The sequence below is a fragment of the Manihot esculenta genome, chromosome 17 (genome assembly GCF_001659605.2).
Source record: "Manihot esculenta cultivar AM560-2 chromosome 17, M.esculenta_v8, whole genome shotgun sequence".
Lineage (NCBI taxonomy): Eukaryota > Viridiplantae > Streptophyta > Magnoliopsida > Malpighiales > Euphorbiaceae > Manihot > Manihot esculenta.
The window spans coordinates 31,488,978-31,515,185 of NC_035177.2; the positions used below are offsets into that span (position 1 = coordinate 31,488,978).

The 26,208-nt window shown below is 37.4% G+C and overlaps 5 protein-coding genes and 1 non-coding gene across 7 annotated transcripts; 1 reads left to right on the forward strand and 5 right to left on the reverse strand.

Moving 5' to 3' along the window:
* The first annotated feature begins 158 nt into the window (after nt 1–158).
* LOC110605135 (protein WVD2-like 7) lies at nt 159–6,078 on the forward strand. 2 transcript variants are annotated; one of them, XR_002486337.2, is made up of 10 exons: nt 159–476; nt 618–1,043; nt 1,124–1,486; nt 1,586–1,644; nt 1,741–1,815; nt 2,168–2,270; nt 2,373–2,435; nt 2,598–2,708; nt 2,813–3,157; nt 5,997–6,078. XR_002486337.2 is itself a non-coding variant. In XM_021743477.2 (9 exons), exons 1-9 carry the CDS (start codon nt 423–425, stop codon nt 3,032–3,034), a joined length of 1,476 nt encoding a protein of 491 aa, XP_021599169.1. In that variant the 5' UTR covers nt 159–422; the 3' UTR covers nt 3,035–3,216. The 2 variants fall into 2 exon arrangements, 1 of the variants encoding a protein (XP_021599169.1); XM_021743477.2 differs by lacking the exon at nt 5,997–6,078 and having other exon boundaries at nt 2,813–3,216.
* LOC110605137 lies at nt 6,039–7,077 on the reverse strand. The gene has a single exon (XM_021743479.2). It carries the CDS (start codon nt 6,803–6,805, stop codon nt 6,206–6,208), a length of 600 nt encoding a protein of 199 aa, XP_021599171.1. The 5' UTR covers nt 6,806–7,077; the 3' UTR covers nt 6,039–6,205.
* Nucleotides 7,078–7,987: 910 nt separating this feature from the next.
* Nucleotides 7,988–10,671, reverse strand: LOC110605136 (cystinosin homolog). Its single transcript, XM_021743478.2, has 8 exons — nt 10,375–10,671; nt 10,145–10,277; nt 9,869–9,958; nt 9,649–9,773; nt 9,074–9,116; nt 8,663–8,780; nt 8,525–8,574; nt 7,988–8,326 (listed from the first exon to the last, which is right to left on the reverse strand). The coding sequence occupies exons 1-8, from the start codon at nt 10,659–10,661 to the stop codon at nt 8,180–8,182; spliced, it is 993 nt and encodes a 330-aa protein (XP_021599170.2). The 5' UTR covers nt 10,662–10,671; the 3' UTR covers nt 7,988–8,179.
* A 1,933-nt stretch (nt 10,672–12,604) lies between these two features.
* Nucleotides 12,605–12,676, reverse strand: TRNAG-UCC. The gene has a single exon. It is a non-coding gene; the product is annotated as a tRNA-Gly (tRNA).
* Nucleotides 12,677–13,439: 763 nt separating this feature from the next.
* LOC110605701 (cystinosin homolog) lies at nt 13,440–16,455 on the reverse strand. Its single transcript, XM_021744351.2, has 8 exons — nt 16,168–16,455; nt 14,986–15,118; nt 14,778–14,867; nt 14,579–14,703; nt 14,209–14,251; nt 13,920–14,037; nt 13,798–13,847; nt 13,440–13,659 (listed from the first exon to the last, which is right to left on the reverse strand). Exons 3-8 carry the CDS (start codon nt 14,865–14,867, stop codon nt 13,543–13,545), a joined length of 543 nt encoding a protein of 180 aa, XP_021600043.1. The 5' UTR covers nt 14,986–15,118; nt 16,168–16,455; the 3' UTR covers nt 13,440–13,542.
* A 446-nt stretch (nt 16,456–16,901) lies between these two features.
* LOC110605541 (succinate dehydrogenase [ubiquinone] iron-sulfur subunit 2, mitochondrial) lies at nt 16,902–19,138 on the reverse strand. Its single transcript, XM_021744164.2, has 2 exons — nt 18,379–19,138; nt 16,902–17,277 (listed from the first exon to the last, which is right to left on the reverse strand). The coding sequence occupies exons 1-2, from the start codon at nt 19,050–19,052 to the stop codon at nt 17,100–17,102; spliced, it is 852 nt and encodes a 283-aa protein (XP_021599856.1). The 5' UTR covers nt 19,053–19,138; the 3' UTR covers nt 16,902–17,099.
* Between the last annotated feature and the right edge of the window lie 7,070 nt (nt 19,139–26,208).

Genomic DNA, 26,208 nt, shown 5'->3' on the forward strand with positions numbered 1-26,208 from the left:
TTAAATATATACAAATAAAATAATAAATAATAAATTTAAACTTTTAATTATAATTTTATAATTTAAATTTATATAGATCCGAATTAGTTTAATTTAATCAAATGGGTAAATGTATATAACTCAGTTATTAACGTTGTATGGTGTTTAGAATGTGGGATTTTTACCTTAAAATAATGCATCTTAGTGTCTCTCGGAGCACCCACTTGCCAATTTCACTTTCAGAACAAGAAAAGCTTGCTCCACAACAGTCTTTTAACTGCTTTTCCATTTGAAATTCAAATTCAAACGGTTCCCATATGAGACTACCTTACAGCATTTATCTTATCTGTTAACATTACTATAGAACAAGACCAAAGAGCTCAAAGTTTGGAACGTCTTCAACTGCCTAACTACTCATTGGGATTGGGTAACCATCTTGTCTCATGCAGCCACAACCCTTCTCCTATGCTGCTGGCTTTCCCAATGAAGCCAATCAGGTCACTTCATCACTCTGATTTCTCAACTTTTTCTTTGTCCTTCTGTTATAATTCTTTCGAATTCATAATGGGTTCTCTGATTTCTGCCATTTTGATTCATACTTGTCATAAAACTGTGGAAACTTCATGTCGTTTTGGCAGGGTGACCCTGTTTATGCTCTTGGACAGTCCATCTCTTTTGGGAAGTTCGTGTCCGAGTCTTTAGCTTGGAAGAAATGTTCCACATTCTCTCATAATCGATATGTTGAAGAGGCTAAGAGATTCTCTCGCCCTGGCTCGGTTGCTCAGAAGAAAGCTTTCTTTGAAGCACATTTTAAAAATCTTGCTGCAAGAAAAGCAGCTGCATTGCTTGAGCAAGCAAATGCTGCAGCAAACAATGTGCCTGAATCTGCACAAGAAGGTGGAGTTCAAGAAAATGCAGCCCAAGATGACAATGGACATAACTCTCATGTTGAAATGGAAAAATCTGAAAGCAGAAATGTGGAGGAAGTTGATCCTGGTAACGACGAGAAGATGAAAGAAACAGAGCTTAGTAGAAGAAAACTAATGGAGAAACCTTCGTTAAAGGTAATTTATATCATCATTCTAAGGAATTTTTTCCCCCTTCAATTCAACTTACATGCACTCATTACTTAATTTTTTTGCAGGATTTAATCTCTAATGGAGATCATTTGGATTCAAGAAGCAATAATAAACCTGTAGTTTATTCCTCTGAGCTGTTGTTTTCTGGGACAGCATCTAAGCTGCCATGTACACCTGCTAAAGCTGCAGCTTCAGTTATTGCAAGAAAAGATAGCAATGCCACTCCAATCAGAAAGAAATCTGCAATAGACTTCATGGGTAAAAAGAAATCAACTCCAAAATCAACTTACAGGTCAATGAATTTCACTCCAGTCAGAGAAATAAATAGAATAACTTCAGCAATTATCAGGAAGATTGATTGTTCTAAAGTTACTTCTGATTCTAAGGCATTGAAAGATTGCCCAACTCCACCAAGGACTCCAACCACGGTGCCTATTTCCTTGTCCTGATGCTTATTAGCTGCAAATTTCCAACTGGGAATCTCTGCATCATGCATGCTTATAACAGATTCACTTTTGAATTTTCAGGTGCCTGTGATAAGAGAACTTGAACATCCTCTAGCCTCCCCTCTGTCAGAAAACAAAAGGTCTAGAGTCTTATCAAATTTGATTAAACATACCAGGAAATTCCAATTTTGTGACTTTCTGTCAGGTTATAAGTGCGTGATTTGTACAAATTGCAGGGCAACTACACCTCTTCACCCCTCGGCATCTGGAAGCAAAACAGTTCGCTCGAAATGGCTTTTCCTCCCAACAGAGTAATACTTTTGACAGAAAACTTTCCTCGATCTCATGTACATAGACCAAAGACATAAAATTATAGTAAAATCCACATAAAATCATTAAAACTCGTGTATGTATACATCGAGCCTATATAGAGTCAGTCTAGGCAAAAATTGCCCTATTGTAGTTTCTACCTCATTTCAAGCTCAGGAGAGGAAAAAGAAACTATAGTGAGTTCTTTGTATCTATTGCATCATTAGTTCTTAGTTATGTAAGATCTGGGAGCCAAGCTAACAGGGATTTTTTCAGATATTCCTAAGATCTTAGGAATCCCTCCAAGATGGAAGTGAATTGAGTTCTTTCTGATTATTGTTCTTTTCATTCCAGTTGCTCAAAATTCATGAGTGCCTGCAGAAACAAATCTCCATCCCCAAATTTATCTACACCTTTTAGCTTGAGGACTGAAGAAAGAGCTGCAAGAAGAAAGGAGGCAAGCAATACAGCTAAATTTCCTATTTGCTTTTGATAGAGAAGTAATCTGTGTTTATATGATTTTTAATCATATTCCACCCATTTCTTCCACTACTTTCAGAGGCTTGAAGAGAAATTCAATGCCAATCAAGCACAAACAGTTCAGTTGCAAGCAACGCTCAAGGTAAATATGGCATTGTCCAGCTTCCATTGTGATGAGAAAAATACTAGAGTAGTCTACTAAATTAAACAACAATTGAGCTCACTAGCACTAGAGAGCTACCAATCCCAGAAATCTAATTAATAGTTGGTCCATTTCAAGTAATTCAATTATTGTTTTGAGCAGGAGAAGGCAGAAACAGAACTTAAAAGACTGCGTCAAACTCTCTGCTTCAAGGCCAGGCCGCTGCCTGAATTTTATAGAGAAAGGGCAACGACAAAAAACCAGGTGGAAAAGGTATCTTCTGTGGTTGTCCATCTTGCTCAATTAATAGCAACGTAGAATTTTTGTGTCAATGTTTCTCCCATCTCTGCTCACTGGTTTCAATGATACATACTCAGTCACCCAACATAGGAAGAACATCCACATCCAATCCCAGCATGGCACAGAGCACGTCTCAACCACATAACAGGTCTTCATTCAAGAATGGCAGATCTAAGCATGCCATGGGAAAGAAAAGCGAGAATTCACTATCTCTAGCTTCACGATTCAGATCAATCACTCGTGAGAATACTTCTCAAATATTCAGCATTCTGGACGATGAAAAGTTCAAGGCATGGTGAGGCCGCATGCCAAAATTAATTTTCCAGGGGTTCCAGTTATGGCAAATGCATACATGTTTGCAGATGTACTCTCTCTGTAATCTGTATTTTGAAGGAACAGGGCGTCAGACAGTTTATTTGTATAAACGCTCTTGATTAAACGATAGTATTCTGACATCGTAATGTATATTGTATTTTCTGAAGTGTATTTTCTCAGTATACAAACCTCACCTATTTATAGGTGATCCAAGCCTACAAAGTATTTACTAGAAAATACAAGAACCTACTAGAACCTACTAGAGATATCTCTATACTAACATCCTCCTCAAGTTGGATCAGGGGGCAAAGCAACCAGATGCAACTTGGAGACAAAAAAATGGTGCTGTGGAGTGGTCAATGGTTTAGTAAAGACATCCGCAAGCAGAGAAGTGGATGACACGTGAACAGGAGCAACAAAATCTTTTTGGAGTTGTTCCCTGACCAGACGACAATCTATGTCAAGATACTTTGTTCTTTCATGAAAAACGGGATTGTTAGCTATATGAATGGCTGCTTGGTTATCACACTGCAAAGAAACAGGAAATTGCACATTAACTTGTAAGTCTTTTAATATATATGAAATCCATAAAAGCTCACACACGACAGCTCCCATGCTTCGATATTTAGCTTTGGCAGAGGATTTGGAAACTGTCTTCTGTTTCTTGATTTTCCAGCTGATAAGAGAATCTCCTAAAAAAATACAAAAACCAGTAACAGATTTTCTAGAGAAAGAACAAGTGGCCCAATCTGCATCACAATAAGCGGAAAGATTAGAAAAGTCGGACGTAGTAGAAAAATATAATCCCTTAGCTGGGTAAGTCTTAAGATATCTTAAGACATGGCAGGCGGCGTCTCAATGGGGCTTTCTAGGATTTGACATAAACTGACTGAGATAATGAACAGCAAAGCTAATGTCAGGTCTAGTAATATTAATGTATAACAATCTGCCAATTAGCCGCCTATATTTATCAGGCTCAGAAAGTAAATCACCAGTAGAAGGATCAAGATTCAAACCTTTGGGTAGAGGAATAGAAGCATTCTTAGCATGTAACATGCCGGTGTCACCTAAAACATCAGAGATAAATTTCCTTTAACTGATGAGAGTACCAGAAGCAGATCTAGCAATTTCTAAACCAAGAAAATATTTCAAATGACCAAGATCTTTAATAGTAAATTTGCAATGTAAGGCACTTTTAATCTGATCAATGGTAGGTACAGAATTACCATTTATAATGACATCATCTACATAGATTAGCAGGATAGTAAATGTACCACTGTCATCCCGTGTGAAAAGACAATTATCATGTACTGACCGAACAAAGCCCAAGGACTGGATAAAAGATGTGAACTCTAAGTTCCATTGCCGAGAAGCCTACCTTAAACCATAGAGTGATCGTTTTAACAAGCAAACTTGTCCCGGACTAGCTTTGGAGTAACCTGCAGGAGGATGCATGTATACTTCTTCTTCCAGGAAACCATGTAAAAATGCATTATTAATGTCAATTTGAAAGATAGGCCAGTTTTTAGAAGTAGCTAAGGCAATAAAGATCCGAATGGTGACGACTTTAGCTACAGGAGAAAATCGATCTTTAAAATCTAATCCCTCTATTTGATTATATCCTTTAGCCACTAAACGAGCTTTATATCTATCAACTTCCCCATTGGGCTTGGTTTTAACCTTGTATATCCATTTGGAACCAATGGCCTTTTTTCCTTTCGAAAGATCAGTGAGAATCCATGTTCCATTCGTTTCAAGGGCTGAAAATTCATGGTCCATGGCTTCAATCCAATTAAGGTCATTGGAGGCTTGAGTGTAAGTGCAAGGTTCATGAATGTGAGAAATTGTATTAAGATAAATGTGATGTAAAGGTGTAAAGCAAATAGACAAACCGACTTTAGAAGCAGTAGATAGATGATTTACAACAAAATCTTGCATCCAAGTCGGTTTACTATGAATTCTGGTACTCTTTCTTAAAGGGAGAGTGGGAAAAGAGATCTGTTCCTGGGAATGTGATTGGGAAACAGAATTCGGTTGTGGTGGAACCTGAACATTAGAGGGAGAGCTTGATTCATCATCAAGTAAATTAACAGGAAGAACAGTATCTGAATAAGAAGACTCCTGAGAGGGATTATGTTGAAAAGGAAAAGTGGATTCATGAAAAAGGACATCTCTACTAACAAAAATTTGTTTTGTGTCTAAGTTTTGTAGTCTATACCCTTTCTGTGTACCTGAGTATCCAAGGAGAATGCATTTGGTAGATCTAGGGTCAAATTTATCCTTTTGAGAGCTGTTATTAATGGCAAAGCATAAGCAATCAATAGTTTTTAGGTGATCATAATTGGGTGGTTTATTAAACAAGGCTTCAAAGGGAGTTAGCCATCCTAAAGTTTTGACTAGTATTCTGTTAATGATGTAGGTAGCAGCCAATATGCACTCAGACCAATAATTTTTTGGAAATTGAGCCTGAAAACTGGATGGCTCTAGCTATGTTGAGAAGGTGCTTATGTTTAATTTCTATTGTCCCATTCTATTGAGGTGTATAAGAGCAAGTAGTTTGATGGACAATACCGTATGAAGAAAGCAAAGAAGTACACCTTTTATTAATAAATTCTCCTCCATTGTCGGATCTTATATTTTTAATTTTTGTTCCAAATTGTGTATTGACATATTGAATGAAAGATGTCAAAACAGAATATGTCTGATCTTTAAATCGAAGCATATAGGTCCAAGTTGCCCTAGTCTTATCATCAACAATAGTTAAAAAAAATTTAGCACCAGTAATAGAATGAATAGAAAAAGGTACCCATAAATCCATATGCACAAGGTCAAAAAATGATCCAAGTCTACAAACCTCACCTATTTATAGGTGATCCAAGCCTACAAAGTATTTACTAGAAAATACAAGAACCTACTAGAACCTACTACAGATATCTCTATACTAACAAACGCAGGCCATGCAGAACCATTTGGATTTGTAAACAGAACTGTTTGAAATTGGCTTCTGCATTACTTTCAATTATTATTATATCTGGACAGAGAATAAACACACTAGTGATTTGCGAGGAAGCATTTAAAAATTCATCCTCCAATATTATATAAACATATAATTCTAAGTACAATTACTTGTAATAATTACCATACACAACAATAATTCACATTTCTGCCACAAGGAACCAACCTTCGTCTTCCTCAATTTGATCCAGCATCAAACTCACATCGCAATAACTCATCCCATCATCATCATCATCGACATCATCAATTTTATCAGCAGCAATTTCTTCAATCTCAAGCGCTGCCTTCTCCTCCTCCTCCTCTCTTGAGCTCAAAATCGAATTCCCCAAATCTCCATGATCAATTTCATCTTCTACATAGTCATCTCCATTAGTCAAATGATCCAACATCCCAGTGGCAGAAAGCCCAGAAAAATTCAAGCCAGGACCAACATCCACCAACCTCCAAGTCATCAATCTATAATTAGAAGCAACATCAAGAGATTTAAGCTTCTGGGTACCTTTGGTCTTATCCTTGGACTTGGAACAAGGGTGCATGTGACAGCCATTACAGCGAGGCATGGTGCATTTTCCGGTGAACTTGGAGTGGTTGGTGGGGCGAGGTTGGACCTTGGCGAACAATCCGGCAGTAGGGGGAGAGTCAAACCTGTTGATGAATCTGGAGTTGGGCTTGGGGTTCCATGGAGAAGGCAAGATCCTGCAGGTCCTGACCATCCCATGCTGCACGCCTTCTCTCTTCATCTTGGACAAAGGATTGTGAGGTAAAAGAAATTAAGAAATGGCAAGTGGAAATGCTGAAGAACAAGAAGAAGAGTTTCTATTTATAGAGTTTTCTGGGTGAGAGATCAGCTTGGGAAGCAAGCCTTTTGATTGGTCATAGTACGTGGGAACAAAGCTAGTGGGGATTGACAACTTACCTTAACCAAAAAACAATTAAAAATAATGTTATATGCTATGGAAGATTAGTTAATGTAATTTGCTCTATGTTTTTAGCCATTGAACTATTTAATACTAAGGCTAAGCTGAAACACTTTGGTTTAATGGCGACACAACTTCAAGACTAAGGTATACTTTTGTGAAAGGTGTAAAAGGCTCATGTTTTGCTCTTTTTTCTGGCTGATTGGCCTATGAAGGAATCTTTGTGGCTGAACTTTATGTGCAAAAGTAAGGGTAAGATGTAGCGTGCTTGATGTGCACAAGAGAAACATTGGTTGGCCTACTTATATGTATCCACTTTATTGCTCCTATCAAAGAAAAAAAAAGTAATTACCTTGAAATTCAATCACTATAACAGTTTATTTTATTACATTTCTGTAATAGTTTAATTCTTACAATTTTAGCATTTATAACCTTTTAATTCCTTTCTTTTTTTTATATAAAAAGAAATTCCTTCTTTTGACTCCTTATCCACGATAGCAGAGACTTCACCCATAAGCCGACTGCTAAACGATGTCGTTTATTGAACCGACAATGGCAAATACAATATTCATCTCAAATCTGAATGGGGGACATCTTCTGAGATACTTCACTGATTCTTTTTCTTTTAATAACTTGGAAGATATTTTCTGTTAAGTAAAACCTTGGTAATCCTAAGCATAACGTTTCCATATTCTAAAGCATTCTCACCTTGTCATTTCTGGTATACCCAAAAATTCTATCTTGTCAACTTGCAAGCCCAGTTATTAGAACATGTTTTACATCAACCATGGAGGTAAGAGATTGGACCCACATGTAACCTGCAAAAAGTTTTTGTTTCTATAGCAGACCAAAATCACGTAAGAATTTCATATCCTCCATTCCTCCTGATGGAACCAAGTGACGGTGATGTGATCACAAGAACAAAGAATTAAATTGGTCTCTGTATAGTGTGTTCTGTGGATTTGTATTCATATCAGGCCTTATGTCTCATAAATCACATCAAAATGGTAAGTAAAACTAAAACTTTAAATTATTATGCATAATAAATAGTTCTTACATTTATACAAATGCTTTATCTTTCAGCTACTTAAAATACAATTCTAATTTAAGCATTCTTGTACAACAGGCAAATATACAAGAAAGAAACAGCATCTAAGTCTATATGTTTCTTTCTAATGTTATCGCCCAAGCTAATCTTTACACGTTTTCTGATGTTGGGTCGTCGGGAGACTTAATCAGTGGTTCTGCCCCCTCTTTATTTGGCTTGGTAGAGATGTGAGCTTTGTTGCCAGGATATAAGATAAAATGTTGACACATGAAAACAAGGTCAAAGAACACAGAGATCTGCATAATGTATCATCTCAAAATCAATGCAAGAAGGAACAAAGAAGAGTAAGAGGTAAACATGATCTTCATGAAGTTATGTTTATTTCAGAAAACAGTACGCCAATAAAAAGCATATTGATGGTTATGAGCTCAAAATGGTAAAAAAATGGCGAGTATCAATAAAAAATGATATTGAACAACAGAAAGGTTGCTTACCAAAGATAGCAGCGTCTTCCCTATGTTGCCATAAAAGTTTACCCAAGAATCTGAAATATAAATAGATTGTATTAACATTATACATGAAGTATCATTTCAGATAAAAAGATTTTTTGAGTTCTGGAAGAGATTACACACTTTGGTCTATGGACTGCACAGCCATTTGAGCATAATTAGTCACACCTCCAAGAAAATCAAGCAAAATGTTTCCAATGCAGAAGCCATCAGTGCTCTTTCGCATGAAATTCATTACTGCCTGTATTGCAGAGCAATCACAAACAATGTTAGAGGTGCCACATCATCTCAGCATCCAATTTCAATGAAATATGATTGCATTATTACAGACAACATAGGTTCATTGAAACACTACCAAGTTCTATCAGATATGACATGGCATGCAGTGTTAAATGTCACTTGACACACATGTATACAGGTTAGAAACTAAGCCCTATAAATGGGTCAATTAGGCCTTATCACCATCAATACGGGAAGCACAAAATATAGGCTTAAATGGAGTTCTAAAGGGAAGTAAAAGTAAGCAATCCAGACCTGGGGAATATACTTGATGACTGTCATAAAAACTTGAATTGAGCTGCAGATGGAGAAAAAGCACCAAAGCATTATAAAGAAATTTAAATGAGCATCTCATCAGTCTATTCTAATGACAAACTAGTAAGGAAATGATGTAATTGAAGAAAATTTATACTGCACAAGTACATAAAAATAAGGCTCTATGTTTTGTCACCACCATGCATTTAGTATATACCACACCACTTTTCTATAGAAAAATCCTTCGCTTTTCACTCTTATGTTTCTTCTTTGCATTGGACCAGATTGAACTGCTTTGCAATTTCAAGATAAATCTGGAAGCATTAGAGAGAAGGGAGAAGTTCTGATTTCCAGAGAAATTATGCAGAAAACTACTATTAGAGTGGCTTTGTAAATAAGATCTGATTTCAGAGGATTTACTGCTGATGTTGACTTCTATGAATGCTAATCCAAATCCCAGTTAATATACTTCAGGGAATGAAGTTATTACGTCTTGAAATAAATTCTGATATCTAATACATATGACCTTTTCATGTCCAGTTCACATAAAGTTGGGAATCAAATAAGCAACTTACTTAAAGATGGAGATCAGCCACAACCAAGAGTGGCTAGGCAAAGCTATGAAAAAACAAACAGCTGCAACCAGCCATACAGCACAGACAATAGCTATAGAAATCTTAGAAACCTTTTGATTGCCACGCTGTTCAAGATGAAAAATTATTGCATTAGACATTCAAGGCTCAGGATACAAGATAAAAAGAAAATAACCCTTTCAAGTATGAATAAAACACTGACATCATAAATTACAATTTGGAACAATGTAATTGCTGTCAACAGAACAGCATGTATTGAAAATGCAACATCATTTGCAGCTACAGGTATCATCTGCAATAAGAACGGGGGAAAATCATGAAAAAAAAGAGGAAAAGAACAGCATAATGATATCCAAAACAGGAAACTAACAAATCTCAGATAAAATCTTCTTCTTCTTCTTTTCTGGGGTTATCCAAAATTGGTGACTTTAATTCCTGAAAACTACTAATGTATGAAACACAAAGAAAAGGCACAAACCTCCCCATAGCCATATTTATCGAAATACTGCTTCTGAATAGCAGAGCTGAAGTAAAGAGAAGCGTTGTAAATCAAATAAGAAGAGTGCTTGGTCAAATTCAACACAACGAAATCGAAGTTCAAACCCACCACTCTGTAACAGCAAACAACATTAAATTAAAAAGAAGGAGCTATTGAAGGGTGAGATAATACTGATGAAATTGAAATCGCCCAGGAAAGAAAAATGAAACCTTTTCCGGCGGAAATTCAAGATGACTTGCGGGTAGAAACTGATAGACCAAGAAAAGAAGGCGATCCATCCAAAAGTTTCGTATGTTATTTGAAGAGGGACTGAATTCCAGGACGCCATTTGTCTCCCTCCGTCGAGTATCCGGCGGTTTTTCCAACTTGGCTGGAGAGAGTGATCAATGAAGTCTTTTCCCCAGTTTCTTACGTACAGCTTTTTTTGTCTTTGTAGTGCAGTGTTTGCATCTGTGACAGTTGAGCCGCCCAAGGATCTATTTTTCATTTTACTCATTTTTATTCAATTTTATAATATTGATCATAATTTTTTTTATTATTTACTGTTAGTAATTAATTATGAATTAATTAAAATTTCAGTTTTATTAATATAATTACACTTTAACATTTATATTTTAAAGATATTAATATTTTATTACATGATAAATGAGTAATTTACACCGGTTAGTGGATAACCCATTACTACAAGATATTAAAGTTTTCCTTTTATAATTTTTAATAGAATATGCAACGTGTAATTTAAAATTATATTCTCAATTTTAAATCTTAGAGTGATTTATAATTTAATTTTTAGATATTATTATTATTAATAAATTAATCTTTATATTTTTAAAAATTTATTATAACGTTTTTATTTTTTTTCTTTATCATCAACGAAATAATTTTTCCGTCAACGAAATAATTTTTTCGTTCAATTTTCCATTAAAATTAGATAAATGATGGGAGCGAAAATTTTTAAAATCTAATTTTATTCTCAAATAAAATTTCTTATTTAGTTTTTGATATTACTATTATTAACAAGTCAGTTCTTATATTTTTAAAAATCTATTAAAACGTTTTTATTATTTTTTATATTTATTAAAATGTCCTTATCGTTTTTTTTGAATAAAATAGTCTCTATCTTTTATCATATCTATTAAAACATTCTTATTATTTCTTTCCGTCAATGAAATAGTCCATCTTCATTATTTTTTTTCATTAACGAAATTGTCTCTTCATGTATTTTCAGAAATCTATTAAATCGTTTTTATCTTTTCTCATATCTATTAAAACATACTTATCATTTTTTTTTATCAATAAAATAGTTTTTATATTTTATCACATCTATTAAAACATTCTTATCGTTTTTTTCCGTCAACAAAATAGTCCATCCTCCTTCTTCTAAAAAGAAAAAAAAGAAAATAATAATGATAATGAAGGAGAAGAAGAAGCAGAAGCAGAAGCAGAAGCAGAAATAGAAGTAGAAGAAGAAGTAGAAGATAGAGGAAGAATCGATGTCGAAGAAGAAGGAGGTAATTTGATATTTTATTATATTTGTAACTGTAAAAATAGGCGGAATAATTATTTCGTTGACGGAGAGAAAATATAAAGACGTTTTAGTAGATTTTAAAAAATATAAGAACTGATTTATTAAAATGGTAATACTCAAAACTAAATTAAAAATTTCCTTAAGTTTTAAATAAAAAGTTCTATTCTTTCTAAGTTAATAAAAAAAATTTATAATTAAACTAATTTACATAAAAGGTAGCATATTACAAAATCTCATAACATAAATTATAAATTATGTTACAATTATCTTATTAAAATAGTGTGGTTGGACTTGGATAGCTCTATATATTGGGAGGTTTTTTCTTTAGCCAAGCCCATGAACCTGGACGAAAATACTGCTACATTCATTAATGGGATGCCGCTCTGGAAAGGAAAATATTTACCTGGATTCGAGTTCGTTTCATGACAGTTTCGTCATCTATTTCATCAGCCCGGAGTCCTTGAAGATGGAATACGGAAGCACGAACCTCCTATTACTAATTAAAATAATTAAAAATACATTAAACCTCGGAAAATCCCGTTGTTTTGAAAATTGATTTCCCCCTTGAATCTACAAAATTTCGTGGTATAAAAGTAATATAATTTTTTTATATATACAATCAACTACCATTGATAAATTTCTTATTTATTTTATTATTAACTTAAATATCAGCAAACTATCATTAGAATTAAAGATTTTATACATAAAATTTAAACTTAAAATCTAATATTATTAATAATGAAAAAATAATAATAAATAAAATTATTTTTTAAAAGTATGAGATGTGGAAGTGATGAATAAACAAAAATCAAGTAATTTGAGAAATACATTAAACAAAAATAAAAAGAATGCTCATTCCAAGTAAAACGACGCCGTTATATAAAAAATAAAAGATAGAATTTAAAACCATTTGCGTTTGCCGGGAGTCGAACCCGGGTCTATTGCTTGGAAGGCAATTATCCTAACCGTTGGACTACAAACGCTTGGTTGACAATAATATACTATTTTTATTAAATAAAATATATTTTAAATAAATTATTCTTAGGAAAAATATTATTCTCATTTTTCACCGCACAAAAAAAAAAAATTATAACGCCATAAAATTTTTGATTTTATAGTTAATGGGATAAAGTTAATAGTCAGGATTTTTTTAACATAAAAAGTATGTTATAATTAATTATACTGTGGTTGTTTTTTTTCTAAAGTTTTTTAGAGAAAATATATAGGGATTGAGATATAAACAATCATTCAATAGTTAAAACAATTAAAATTATATAAAAATTTAATAAAAATAAGGTAGAAATTAGAAGAATTCAATCAATTCAAATAGGGAGAAGTAATTTCTAATGACAACAACATAGATTATTTTTAGTTTATTATCAAATTAAGAATTACATTTTCTAAATCCATATTGTCAAAGTTTTTATATATAAAAATAAAATATCTTTTATATTACGAATTATATAAAAATATTCAAATAATATTATATTTTATAAAATATTGAGTAAGTTTAATAATAAAATATTTAACAATTTAAAATAAAAAATAATGAGACTTTTCAGAATTAAAAGATAGACTGATATTTGTAATAGAAGCATAATACTTCATCATTCTTTAATGACAACAATAATTTTTTGGCTATTTGGGCTTTTTACATAAATAATTTTCTAAAATCCACTGTACATAAAATTTATTTTGTAAAAAATAATAATAAATAAATAAAAAAGCAATGGAAAAGCTATTTATTTGAAAGGTAGACCTGACCATTTTTAATAATTTGGATATTTAAAATTAAATTATTTATTTCTAATATAATACATTCAATGAACCAATTAGATATGAAAGATTTCTAAACATTTTGAGAATGTAAAGAGGTGTTGATTTCAGGGGATGTATGCTTCTTCCTCTTGTCTGAATAAAGGAAATGATGTTGAAACATGAAAACAAGGTCAAACAATACAGATACCTGCAAAATATTCACAAATTATTGATGTTTTGGTAATTCAGCCAAGAATCAATCAAAAAGAATCCAATGCTTCAGAACATTAAAAGGATCCATTCTTATCTGAATAAATAATAAAATAATTATAAATATGTTCCATACCAAAGATAGCATTGTCTTCCCTATATTGCCATAGAAGTTCACCCAGGAATCTGTAGGAAAAAGAAAATAATGATAATAAAGAGGTTAGACATTAATATACAGGAAGACTTTTAATAACCTACGTTGGTCAATAGACTGTGTAGTCATCTGGGCATAATTTGTCATCCCACCAAGAAAATCAAGCAAAATGTTCACAATGCTGAACCCATCTGTGCTTTTTCTCATGAAATTCATTACTGCCTGTATCTCAACAGACAAAATACAAGTAAACAAAACTATCATAAGACAAACAAGGGGTTAACAATGTAATAACAAATGATCATTTTATTAATCAACAATTACGATAAACTCGGTAAATGTATATTATCAGTTTCATGGTAAATTTTTCTAGGCTGTGCATGGATTACTGACCTGGGGTATGTACTTGATCACTGTCATACAAATTTGAATTGAGCTGCAAAAAGTAACAGCATTAAAACCATTTGTTTTAAACATATGCAGAATGATCAAAAGTATTAATTATGTTCTGTGAGATCATTTTCAAATGTATGCGAGTATGAGAGGTGCAATCTTATGCACAATAAGAGATAAAGCTGCCCATCCCTGCTGGAAGTAGACAATGCCTTGGTAGTGACAAGTTGCAACCAATCAGTGTGTGTTAGATGTAGATAAGGGTGTGGAAATTAACTGGAGATTGACTATATTTCTTCACAGTTTATCAACCAGAGTTGAAGTTCTGCTAAGAAGCACCAGATCAAACACAAAACGTGCAGCAACTTACTTGAAGACAGAGATGAGCCAGAGCCAAGAATGGCGATGCAATGCTACAAAGAGACAAACTGCGGCAGCTATCCATACAATACAAACAATCGCCAAAGCAATCTTAGATACATTTTGATGTCCCCGCTGTTCATAAATGATTTCATTAGGAAAGATTTTGAAAAGTTAGAGGTTGAAGATGAATAAAATTGTCTACTTACTTGGTAGATAGCAATTTGGAACAATGTAATTGCTGTCAACAGAACGGCATGAATTGAAAATGCAACATCATTGGCAGCTACAGGAATCATCTACGATGTATAAGGAAGATTAAGATTTGGATCCATTTTCTAAATTTATTAAAAGACCTTGGATTTGAAGCTAAAACTGAATATCGCTGCCCAGATAGCTAGAAACTTGAGTTCAAACCTGTTTCTCGCCATACTTGTCGAAGTACTGCTTCTGAATAGCAGAGCTGAAGTAAAGAGAAGCGTTATAGATCAAGTAAGATGAGTGCTTTGTCAAATTCAACACCACGAAATCGAAGTTCAAACCCACAACACTGCAACAAACAAAGCAGAAAAAAAAAAAAAGAAAATACAGTAAGTAAAGCTTTAAAAAAATGCATTATATGATAAGGGTATAAGAAAATGAGCAAGAAATTGCCTTTTCCGGCGGAAATTCAAGATGACTTGCGGATAGAAACTCATAGACCATGAAACAAAGGCTATCCATCCAAAGACCTCGTATGTGATCTTGAGAGGAAATGAGTTCCAACCAGCCATATCTTGAAGTATGAGAGAGAGAGAGAAGTATCTGGGGGAATCAAATGGATGTAAGATTCTTGTTTATATATGGAGATGGGAAGTGTTGTTGAAGTCCGAAAGGAATACAGAAAGAGAGTGCTCTAACGTCAAGCAATTCTAGTGGAGAAGTTATTTTGCTGCAAGAACCTTGCACGCTGAAACAGGTAGAGTTTGGCGGGGCGTTTGCCATTTGGTTTCTGGAATGAGGATGCTTCTAAGGGTCTATTCATCCATCCACTGTGCTCGATTAGAGGTTAAGTTAATTCTTAACTTTCTTGATATTTACCCTTGTTTAAACGTTAAATGTTAACCTTAGAATTAAATTAACAAAACTTAACAAAGGCTAATATATATTTTTTTATTGGTAGATTTTTTAAAATTTAATTTACATTTTTACGTGTTTTTTAAAATAAAAAAAGTTAATTAATTATTTTTTTTATAAAACTAAAAAGTAATTTACCCTATGTTTTGGTGCCACTGGATAATGATATGTTGGCCCACGTTTAGTCCTCCTCTGAAATGCTTGTCCTAGAAGTAGTATTGATCTAATGCTGCATGCTTTTTTTCTTCCACGTTCCACTAAAGTTTGTTCACAAATGCCATTGTTGGTTTTAGAAGGAAATGAATGTGGGTTAGTTCTGCTGTCCCTGAGGCATAGGGGACGCAGCAAGTTAGGCTTTTTTTTTTTTTTTTAATTAAAAAAAAAAAACTGAAATGCAAATCTCAGTAACATACAAGAGATCGGCTTTGAGGCCCATACCCAATCAAACAAAATAGAAACCGCAAATGATTTAGCCCAACTCACAATAAATCTCCGAATACCCCTGAGGAAAACTTTCAAAGAACACCACACCAAGATCTGTTGCACCCCTGCGACTAGCAGCCGAGAGGAATAGTCTGATAAACACAAACCCAAAATCGTTGCTTCTTCCTCAAACATAGAAGGATCAGGGTTGAACCCACGAAGTCCAAGTAATAGCATAACAGAACAACTTAACGAGACTTAGAAATCAAAGACAAAACTCTTAACGGCCGGAGTCTTCCCCTCCTCTTTCACCTAAGAAGGCAAGGAGTCAGACCCTAGATCCAAATAAGAAGCTTGGAGCCCTCATAGAAGCCATCAAGAGGAGTCTTAGAAGGGGCGGTAGAATAGCACTAGGACCTACCACCAAACAACATGTCAAACGCCATTCAGATGTTGTCCTCGGTTTTAGCTGAGACTTTCGGCACTTTGCATCAACCCTGTTTACGTCCACCACGTACAAACGGATAGATCACTGACGAAATCCCTCTCCATCAACCACATGGATTTGCTCAATGACACAAAAAGGCTATAAAACAACCCAACCTGACTGCAGGGAGAAAGCTTGCCACGCTTCAGGTTGGGGAAGGGCCTTCCACTACCTGGATTGGTAGAGAGAGGCCCTCAGGCAGAGGGTTTGAACTCGCCTGGTTATGGAAAGAAGTTAGGGAGAACCTGGAGAAAATATTCCACAAGTTGATTCCAGGACACAGCTTTGCAAATGAAATCCAAACTCATAAACCCAAGTTCTATAAACATTTATTTGAAAGGAAGGGTAACACACTTCAACCATAATTTTAAATACAAACGGGATGTACAATACAATTGGTGCACATATTATTATAAGTTAAAACATCAAATTCATGGGTCCCCCAAAAAAATCCCAGAATAACTGGTCTGATGCACATCCTCGTGATTTTCTTCAATCTAGAAACTTATACGCCACCTAATAGCTGGAGCTGCTTAATGTGCATGATTTGCTTTCCAGGGTTCAAGCCTTTTGGACAGGCACGGGCACAATTCAATATCGTATGGCAGCGGTATAGCTTAAACTCATCATTTATTGCTTCCAGTCGTTCGTTGGTATATTCATCACGGCTATCACTGATCCACCTGCATGAACAGAAAAATTATACATCTAGGGTAATCTAATATACAAGTTATTCTAAAAACTCTGCAATGGCTACAAGGAAAGGTCAAATAAGTTAATCATCAGAACATGAATTCATTGTCAGTCAACACATTCGGATATAAGTTGACATTAACCATAACACTACGTTTTAGGCCAGGTCTGTTAAAATTGTTGGAGTGTAATGAGGTTAAGATCATGATTGTAAATCAGTTTTAATCAGTTTCCACTGGAGTTTCTTTGGCACCGAATGTTCAAATTAAATACAAAAGTCAATCATGTACAGACTATAAATGGTTTTCAATGGTTGTCTTATTGCGAGAATGAACAAACACTCAATAGCATAGTAAGAGCTTTTAACTTGTAAAACAAGTCACCATAGTTAGCAAATGAAGAAAAATATGAATCATGATTAAAGCTTCAACAGTATGAATCATGATTAAAGCTTCAACGGTATGAATCATGATTAGAACTTCAATTCTCCAAAAATAAGATACAACAACCTAAAAAAGCAAACAGTCCTTCCATTGATTATGAATTAAGCTTCACCTATTATCCATTTGGTTCTTGAAAAAAGAAATTGAAGAAACAAAAGGAACAAGCTAAAATATCCTCAACGAAAGAAATATACAAGCATTTATCTTTTCAAAGGCTATCTCAAAACAAGAAACCTTTTAAAACAACAGGCAAGCATTCACCACGAAACCAGCACAGCAAAAACTGGTAATTGATCACCAAACATAAATTCTGAAACGAATTCAATTAATCACTACTCAACTACAACTAAATTAATAATATGTCACAGAACCCATCTCCAAAAAGCGGCTTCTTTATTCATTCTTCAATCCATTCTCAGTGTGGGACTCCAAACATTTCTAAATTTATTCACCACTTTATTTTCCTTTTTTCCTCAATCATAATACCTATCCTAAGCCCCTAAAAAATCCAATCCCAAAATCAAATCACCAGAATCATTAGTCCACAATAAACTATGAGCTAAACAAAAAGGAGTTATGCATTAGCTTAAAGCAATAAAAAGGCCAAAAATTTTATAAAAAAAAAAATTGAAAACCCAACAAACTTACCTGTTAGCATGGAGCAAAGCAGCTGGCCCCAAGTAAGCCTCAGGGTTCCACCAATAGCTGGGGCAGGATGTGCTACAGCAAGCACACAATATACACTCATACATCCCATCAAGCTTAGCCCTATCTTTCTTACTCTGCAATATCTCCTTCCCCGGAACCTGAGGAGGGTTCTTTCTCTTAAGCCATGGCTCGATACTCTTGTATTGATTATAGAAATTAGTCATGTCCACTACCAAGTCCTTAATCACGAACATATGGGGCAAAGGAGTAATCGTCGACGAGGTCCCAGATGGGATCTTGGTCAAGCACGCAAGCCCATTACAGCCGTCGATGTTCATAGCACAGGAGCCACAGATTCCTTCGCGGCAAGATCGGCGGAAAGTGAGAGAAGGGTCGATCTCGTTCTTGATCTTGATGAGGGCATCCAAGACCATGGGTCCACATTCTTTCAGGTCGATCTGGTAGTCCTGAAGTTGAGGTTTTGACGGGTTGTCAGGGTTCCACCGGTAGATTTGGAAGGTCTTGAGGTTCGAACTGGAGCTGGCCTTTGGCTCCACCTTCTGGGCTTCCGCTTCCGAAGCGTGAAACCTAGCCGGCACAAATCTGGAGGTAAACGGCGTCGTTGAGGCAACCCTGGCGATTGAAACCCCTCTCCTGAGCAATCCAGTAGCCATTGCTGCTGCGTCTAGAGAGAGAAAGAAAGAACCAGAAATTTAAGAGAGAGAAAGTGATGTGTTTATCTGGGCAATGACATGTCGAGTAGAGGGAGAAATATTAAAATAATGATAAATGTAAGGTTAGTTTGGGGATTTAGTGGCTAAAATTTGGTCTACGTTTATAGGGATTACATTGCGTGCCGTGGATTAGTTCGACTCTGCTTTTTTGAGTGACGTGGCGGATTTTGGATTGATAGTTGAGGTTGTTACGTGGGTTGGTCATACGACAGTCGTCTGTTCTTCTTTGAAATTTGAATGAAGCACCAAAAGGTTATTAATTGATTTTTTAAAAGAATTTTCTTTTAAATATTATCAATTTGATATTTTTTATAGGCGTGTGCTCACCATGGTCTTGTCCATTAAGATATTACCACGTGGAAAGCCCAAGGCAAAGATAGGCCCATTTGGGCCCAATGTATTCCCACTTATTTAATTAAACATTAATAAAACCATGAGTTTTCAATATAAAATATTTAATTTAAAATATAAAATAAAAAAATTTCAGTTTTATTAAAACATTAATAATATTTGAAATGATTAATATTCTAATTTCAAAATCACAATAATTCTGTTTTTATATTTTTAAAATTATAATAATTTAATTTTTATAATTTTAAAATAACAATAATTTATAGTATACATAATAATTTTTATTTAAATAACTTAATTACAAATAGTGATGATCTAAGATCCAATAGAATAGGGTTTTACAAGGGTTTTTGTATTAGAGAATAAAATTTAAACATTCTGAGGAAGGGACTTCCCTTTTATCCATTTCGTCTTGCTTGCTGGTGACGTGTAAAGGTCTCTCCAGGATTGGGCCACGCGTCTCTGCCATACAGATTCGGGCGTACGAGGGTATCAGGCGCCTGCCCCATGCGTAACGGCCTCTGATTCTCCCTGGGCGTACGTTCGAACGGATCTGCCAGGCTGTCTGATGAGTATCATTCTGGATACTGGGTCGGGCCGAGAATTGGGCCAGAGAGGAGAGGGCCTGTTTTGTGCGGACTGAATCAATCTGGGTGAGGAGGCTTGGTCGAGCCCGGCCTTGAAAGTTGGATGAGCCGGACCTGCTTTGGGTGCCAAGTACGTGGGCCTTTACTTTGTGGGCTTTAGGTTGTGGATGAGCCCCTGGACTGGGATGGAGGAATCCAGCGGTCATCAATTGCCCCTTCACCTTCTCGGTAGTTATTGCTCTAACTGCCGAGGGGGTGAATATCGAGAACCATTATGATCGCGTCTGTTCGCGTACAGATGCCTTCATAACTCCCTTTCATCTTTTTGTCATTCCTCATTTCTTGAATTCTATCTGCCTCTTTCCCTTTCCGGCCTTTCTTTGCCTCTCAAATACTCTGCTTTTCTTTACTTTCTTGTCATTATTGCCTGGACGCGCTTCTTTTTCCTTTTCCATGAATATCTGTTAAAGATCCTGTCATTGTGGTCTTGGAATCTAGAGTTACTTTGCGCTAAGACTTCAGATTTTGAGTATATATCAGTGTGGACTCTTCTTCACTTCTAGGCCCTTTGTCGGAGAAAAGAAGTCTTTCCTTCCAGCGAGATTCTCTTGTTTTTTCCGCAAAGGATGTATTTGACGTTTTCTTCACACAGATTAAGGTGAGCCGGAGGCTTCATTGGTTTGCTGCCCCAGGGATTTGCTTTATGCTTGCTTGCTTTATTTTAACGAAAAATTATCCTGACTTCTCTGTTTGGAACTTTTTGCAGTACCTGAGATAAAGATGGATCAGTCCAAAACTCTTGAAAGTCCGATATTACCTCGAGGGGGTCTGAATGTTGCTTCTGAAGTCCTTCTAGCAGGGCGGTTGAGGGGTGGAGTCATTTGGCAGGTCGTTGAAGCTGTTTTACCCAGATCGTCTGGCTGGCCTCCTCCTTTGGTTGTTGTTCGGGCTCCAAAGAGGCTATGGGCGGCTGGGAGGTCTGTTTTGACTTTATCTTCCTTTGAGAAGGAAATTTCCCCGACATCCAGGTTGTTTTCTTTTGATATAAATGGAAGTGGCGAAAATGATCAATTTATTACTCCCTTTGGTGTGAAGTACTTGTATTATGAGAGGCTGAGATCTGCTGCACTCAGTCAATCTTCCGACGATACCTCCGAATATCTGCTTTGTGATCTTCTTGAGGTCGTAACTCGAAGACTTATGTTTTTCATGCGTGACATTCGAACAGCATATAATATCTGAGCTTGTTCGAATGTACCATGCATCACACTTGGGCAACCGAATGTTTGTCCATAGGGGAACAGTGAGAAATGCTTATGGGAATCAACTTGTTCAGTTCCCCTATAATACCGACGCAGGGTTCGGCCGACCTACTGAGCTCGTTTTCCGTACTCAAGAGTTCCTCTGTATCGAAGACTAGGATAGTGATAGGTGATAGTGATGTAAATGTAGACGATGTATCTGGTCATGTAAATCCTCTAAGGATAGCTTTTTGTTCTGTAATGTGGGTATTTGTAACGTGCTGTAATGAAACTTTCGTTTTTTCGTTTATATCCGAATTGTTCTTTGTTATGCATGATTTTCTCTGATCCGTCCTGGAATCCATTTAGCCGGTCTAAGTTTTTAGTTTACTCTTTCCGAGCTGTATCGACCGACCTGCGAGCTTGCTTTCGGTTTACTTTATCCAAGCGAGACTAATCCGACCTCCAAGCTCTGCTTTTAACCAAAGGGTTGGGCTTCTGATCCATAACTTTTACTTTTCTGTTTTCGAGCTGGACTATCCGACCTGTGAGCTCTGTCTGTGTTCAATGATCCGAGCTCTAAGTTTCCTTAGCTTTCGATTTTACTTTATCCGAGCTGAACTGACTGACCTATGAGCTTTGCTTTTAATAAAAAAGGTTGAGCTTCTGATCCGTAACTTTGTAAGATTCCGAGACGTCTTCATCACTTCGTTCTGGGCTCCTGGCCTTTACTTAATGGTGATCCTTCTTAGGTGATAGGCTGGTCTGACCTTTATCATGCTTCCCCCTGTTTGTCTCCTTGGGTCTTTCTATGACTTACTCTTTTTCCTTAGTTTTTACTGCCTGAGCGGTGATGATGTGCATTTTGCGCGTCAGGTCATCCTGAGGGAGAGATTCGACTGGAGCTCGGTTTTGAGATTTTGACAGCTTGTTTGTCTTATGCGAATAGCGTGCGGGCCTTCAGCTGGTGGGCCATTGTTGTGGGCCTAGCCCTTTGTAGAGGTGGAGAAGCCCAGCGGTCATCTCCTTGCCCCTTTACCTTCTCGCCGGTTACTACCTAACCGTTGAGAGGGTAAACTTCGAGAGCAATTAATGATCGCGCCGCTCCAAGACAAAACTGCTCAGAACAACGCTTCATCTCATTATTGCCTTTCCCTTCGAATTCTCCCTGTCTTCTGAAGAAACTCGCTCTCTTCTGCTCTCTGTTTTCCTGCAATTTCTTCTGTTTCTTCCATCTTATCGTGCTTTCAGGTACGCTTCTTTGCTCTTCCATGGAGGGTCCAAAGCTCCCTGATGTCGTTAATATTAGGTCGCATATTACTTCTTCCAACATAACTAAGCACATTTCCCAGAGGCTCTTAGATACTCCTCTGTATCTCATTCGAGCGCCTTTTTCAAACGAGAGGATAGTCCTTCCTAACCCTCCTCCTCCTGGTTTGATTGATCCCCAAAGAGGTCGCTATATAGTGTTCTTTCTCAAACAGAGGGATTTCGGTCTACCGTTTCCTTTTACCCCTTTCTTTATTGAGGTTTTCTGGTACTTCGGGGTAACCCCTCGGATGTTATCCCCAAATTCCATTTTGTTTCTGTCCTGTTTTGAGTCTATCTGCCTGAGTTGGGGTTTTACTCCCACGGCGTGTCTGTTCGTCACTTTTTTCCGTCTGGTTAGAGCAGTTCAGAATTTTTATTACTTTTCCCCCCGTAGTGGGTTGTCTCTTTTCACTGGCTACAAGGATTCCATAAAGGGATGGGTAGAGAATTTCCTTGTGGTAGAGCTGAAATTAGAGTCCGCCCGATTGTGGGAGGTGGATCTAAGTTGGGAGGAGGTCCATCCGGGTTGCAACGATCTACCCCAATTGAGCCTTATTGAGCAGGTGGGGTTGCTTCGACTGACTTCCGTTGAAAGGAAGTATGACGTCGAGAAGTGTATGTTCGTGTCCAATCTTAGGGATATCCGGGACACGGGTATATTGCTTTGTCTAGCGATTCTGTTTCTTCTTTGCTCATGATATCAGAAAGTGTGCTGACTCTTTATAATTTCGTGTTTTTTGCAGCTTCTAAGGTTAAAATGGATGACATCAAGTTCCCCAAGAACTTTGCCTTGTCTCGGGACAATATGCACGCAGTTTTTGACGCTTTTTCGGCTGGGCGTTCAGTGTCTGAGGCTGCGGCGGAGGTGGTTCAAGCTGTTTCCTCCAAAAAGGTTGACCGACCTCCTGCCAAAGCTTCTTCTCGGGCTTCTAAACCAAGCTCGCGCGGCACCAAGTCAGGTCGGCCATCTAGCCGTGGTGGATCGAGCTCAACTCTTAAGCCCGCTGAAGGGTTCAAATCTACTGCGAGGGAAACCTCCCTAGCCATCGTGGAGCAGACCCAAGTCGCTGAACAAGTGGAGTCGGGTGTTGTCCATTCTCCTGAAGAGGTGTCAGGGGGAAAATCTAAGTCCCCCGTTATTGAAAACAAGGAGGCCTCTGGGACAGGGATGGAGATCATCCTCATAGGAGACCAAGTCCCAGATGTTCCTATCCAAAATGCCCCTGCCCCTGTGGGGACTGGGCCTGAAGATTCTGATGGTCTTCCACTAAAGACCGGGGATAAGCATCCAGCCCCTTCTTGAACACCTTCCCCATCTCCTGCTCGGAAGAAATCCAGGGCTGCCACAGGATCTTCTCCAGCTCTTCCTCCCATTGGGAAGGGGAAAGGTGTTCCTGCTGCGCCTTTGTTGTCTTCTTCTGACAACGTTCTAAACACGTCGGACATTACTTCTGAGTCTCCGGCCAGTGCTATTGCCGAACTTCTTAGAGAGTGAATGTTCGGCGGAATTACCGAGGCCTCTGATTCGCGTCTTCTTGCCCTGACTGGTCTCTTAGCCAGTTTTACCAAGGAACAAGCGTCCTTTCGGTCTCGCTCTCGGGAGGAGCTCGAATCGACAATTAGGGAGATGCTTCTGATGGTAAATTACTTTTCCACTTCCCTTTTAGTTTGTTTTATTTCTTCCTCCTGACGATTGTTATTCCGTGCTAGGTGACGGGCCTCTTTATGGAGGTGGATGCTCGTGATTACTCCTTTCGGGAGTCTGTAGACCGTCGGATTGAAGAGGCACGTCTGGATGAAAACTTGTCTGCGACTAGTGACGCCAGGGGTAATCTTGCAGCGGATCGGGAGCATACCCAGTCCCTCTAGGTAGAGTTGCATTCTGCGCTGGAGGTTATTAAAAAGGCTGAGGAGAAGGCGGCTGAGACAGCAGAGCACACCAAGTCTTTAGAAGCAGAGCTGTCTCATACTCGCAAGGTCCTCAAGGAATCTGATGAGAAAGCAGCTGCTGTGGAGGCTCGTTGTGCAGAAGTTTTAAAGCAGCTGTCCTCTATGACGGGGGCCCTTCAAGAGAGAGATGAGGCTGTGAGCCAGAAAACTGAGATCCAGCGTCAATATGAGGCCTTAAAGGCTGATTCTGAAGGACTGCAGGTTCATCTGGAGGAGGTGAAAACTCAGAAGGAAGGGGCCCTAGCTCGGGTGGAGGTCCTTGAGCAGGAGTTGAGTACGAGCTCTGATCGTATCAGGGACCTGGCTTCGTCGGCTGAAGAGTTCAACCTTCGCCACCAACAGCTCAACCATGAAGTCAGGACCTTGGAACGTAAGTGTTTAGCCCTGCTCAAGGTAGTAAAACATGTTGAAGACAGGGCTCGGCTGGAGCGTGAGCAATGTATAGCGGAGTACCAGGAGTCTGATGAACTGAAAAGGAAAATCGAGCAGGCTTGTGAGGTTCACCTCCAGGACTACAAGGATTCTTCTGAATTGAAGGCGTTTGTAGCTGAGGCTTGTGAAGAGCATCTTGATGAATATAAGGCTTCTGCTGAGATGGAGTCGGCTATTTTTAAGAAAGCCTTCCGTATGTACGTAACCGGTTACAATCGCGGTTTAAGGGAAGCTAGACAAGCTCCTGATATTCCTTTGGAAAAGCTTCGTAAGCCTGAATTGGACTCGGATGGCGAGCAGGTGGTATATGGGGAAGATGACTTCCCTATGCCCCGAGGGGATTGTCGCATTGTAGGCCATCCATCTGTGTCTTCTTCAGAAGAATCCGAGCTGGAGGGGGAGGACGAGGAAGTTCTTGGGTCAGAGGGAGATGACCCTAGTTCTGAGAAGGAGAACCCCCACCTAGGGTCAGAGGTTGCCTCCGTTGTTAATGTTGAGGGGCCTGATCCAAAGGAGGCCGTGCTTCCTCCAAATGTAGTTGTAAATAAAGATAGCGTAGGTGAGGATGTTCTCACAGATGTGAGTCCTTTAAGGACTATTTTTCCTCCTACTTCATCCGAAAAATAGATTGTAACAGCTATGTTAATGAAACCTTGATTCCTTTTTCTTTGAACTATTCTTGTTCTTCATGTTTATCTCTGCTTTTCATACTTGTAATATTTACACTACGTATTCTCATTCATAAGCTTTTTTTTTTCCACTAAATCAGTCTTAAGTTGTGAGCTCAGTTCTTTGCTAGTTGTCTGAGAGATCAAGTCTCATATCTTTTAATAACGACTAAAATGTCTGTTTTTCTGTTTTTAACCTTTGTGACTTCGGATGTCTGTTCCAGACAAACTGATTTGGGCTTTGAGTATAGCCTTTTTACCTTTATTTATCTTCCTGCTGGGAGCTCGGCTTTTTATAGAGGGAGCTCGGCTTTATAGAGGGAGCTCGACTTTATAGAGGGAGCTTGGCCTTTTCTTTTTACCTAGGCTTTAAGTATTAGCAGTCATTTTGAGGTTGGTGTTTTTTAGCTGTTATGCCCCGACCCTCCTCAAGAGGTCGGAACCCCTTTGGGAGGTCGGAGTCCGATTTTTGCTTGATAGCCTTGAGTCCTCCTTTTTGGTGGAGTTGGAACAGTATTTTTTATAAGTTGTCCCTGCATATGATATGAGAAATTTG

What these genes read in the sequence shown, in the direction of transcription:
- LOC110605136 (XM_021743478.2), bottom strand. Translation starts at nt 10,661, where the DNA reads ATGAGTAAAATGAAAAATAGATCCTTGGGCGGCTCAACTGTCACAGAT. An exon ending in TCATCAAGTATATTCCCCAG is followed by an intron (nt 8,781 to 9,073) that starts GTCTGGATTGCT and finishes TCTGCAATACAG; the next exon opens with GCAGTAATGAATTTCATGCG. An exon ending in GGAAGACGCTGCTATCTTTG is followed by an intron (nt 8,327 to 8,524) that starts GTAAGCAACCTT and finishes TACATTATGCAG; the next exon opens with ATCTCTGTGTTCTTTGACCT.
- LOC110605541 (XM_021744164.2), bottom strand. Translation starts at nt 19,052, where the DNA reads ATGGCTACTGGATTGCTCAGGAGAGGGGTTTCAATCGCCAGGGTTGCC. An exon ending in GCTTTGCTCCATGCTAACAG is followed by an intron (nt 17,278 to 18,378) that starts GTAAGTTTGTTG and finishes CTGTTCATGCAG; the next exon opens with GTGGATCAGTGATAGCCGTG.
- LOC110605137 (XM_021743479.2), bottom strand. Translation starts at nt 6,805, where the DNA reads ATGAAGAGAGAAGGCGTGCAGCATGGGATGGTCAGGACCTGCAGGATC.
- LOC110605701 (XM_021744351.2), bottom strand. Translation starts at nt 14,867, where the DNA reads ATGATTCCTGTAGCTGCCAATGATGTTGCATTTTCAATTCATGCCGTT. An exon ending in TCCAAATTGCTATCTACCAA is followed by an intron (nt 14,704 to 14,777) that starts GTAAGTAGACAA and finishes ATTTATGAACAG; the next exon opens with CGGGGACATCAAAATGTATC. An exon ending in TACACAGTCTATTGACCAAC is followed by an intron (nt 13,848 to 13,919) that starts GTAGGTTATTAA and finishes TTTTTCCTACAG; the next exon opens with ATTCCTGGGTGAACTTCTAT.
- LOC110605135 (XM_021743477.2), top strand. Translation starts at nt 423, where the DNA reads ATGCAGCCACAACCCTTCTCCTATGCTGCTGGCTTTCCCAATGAAGCC. An exon ending in TGGAGAAACCTTCGTTAAAG is followed by an intron (nt 1,044 to 1,123) that starts GTAATTTATATC and finishes ATTTTTTTGCAG; the next exon opens with GATTTAATCTCTAATGGAGA. An exon ending in AGTTGCAAGCAACGCTCAAG is followed by an intron (nt 2,436 to 2,597) that starts GTAAATATGGCA and finishes TGTTTTGAGCAG; the next exon opens with GAGAAGGCAGAAACAGAACT.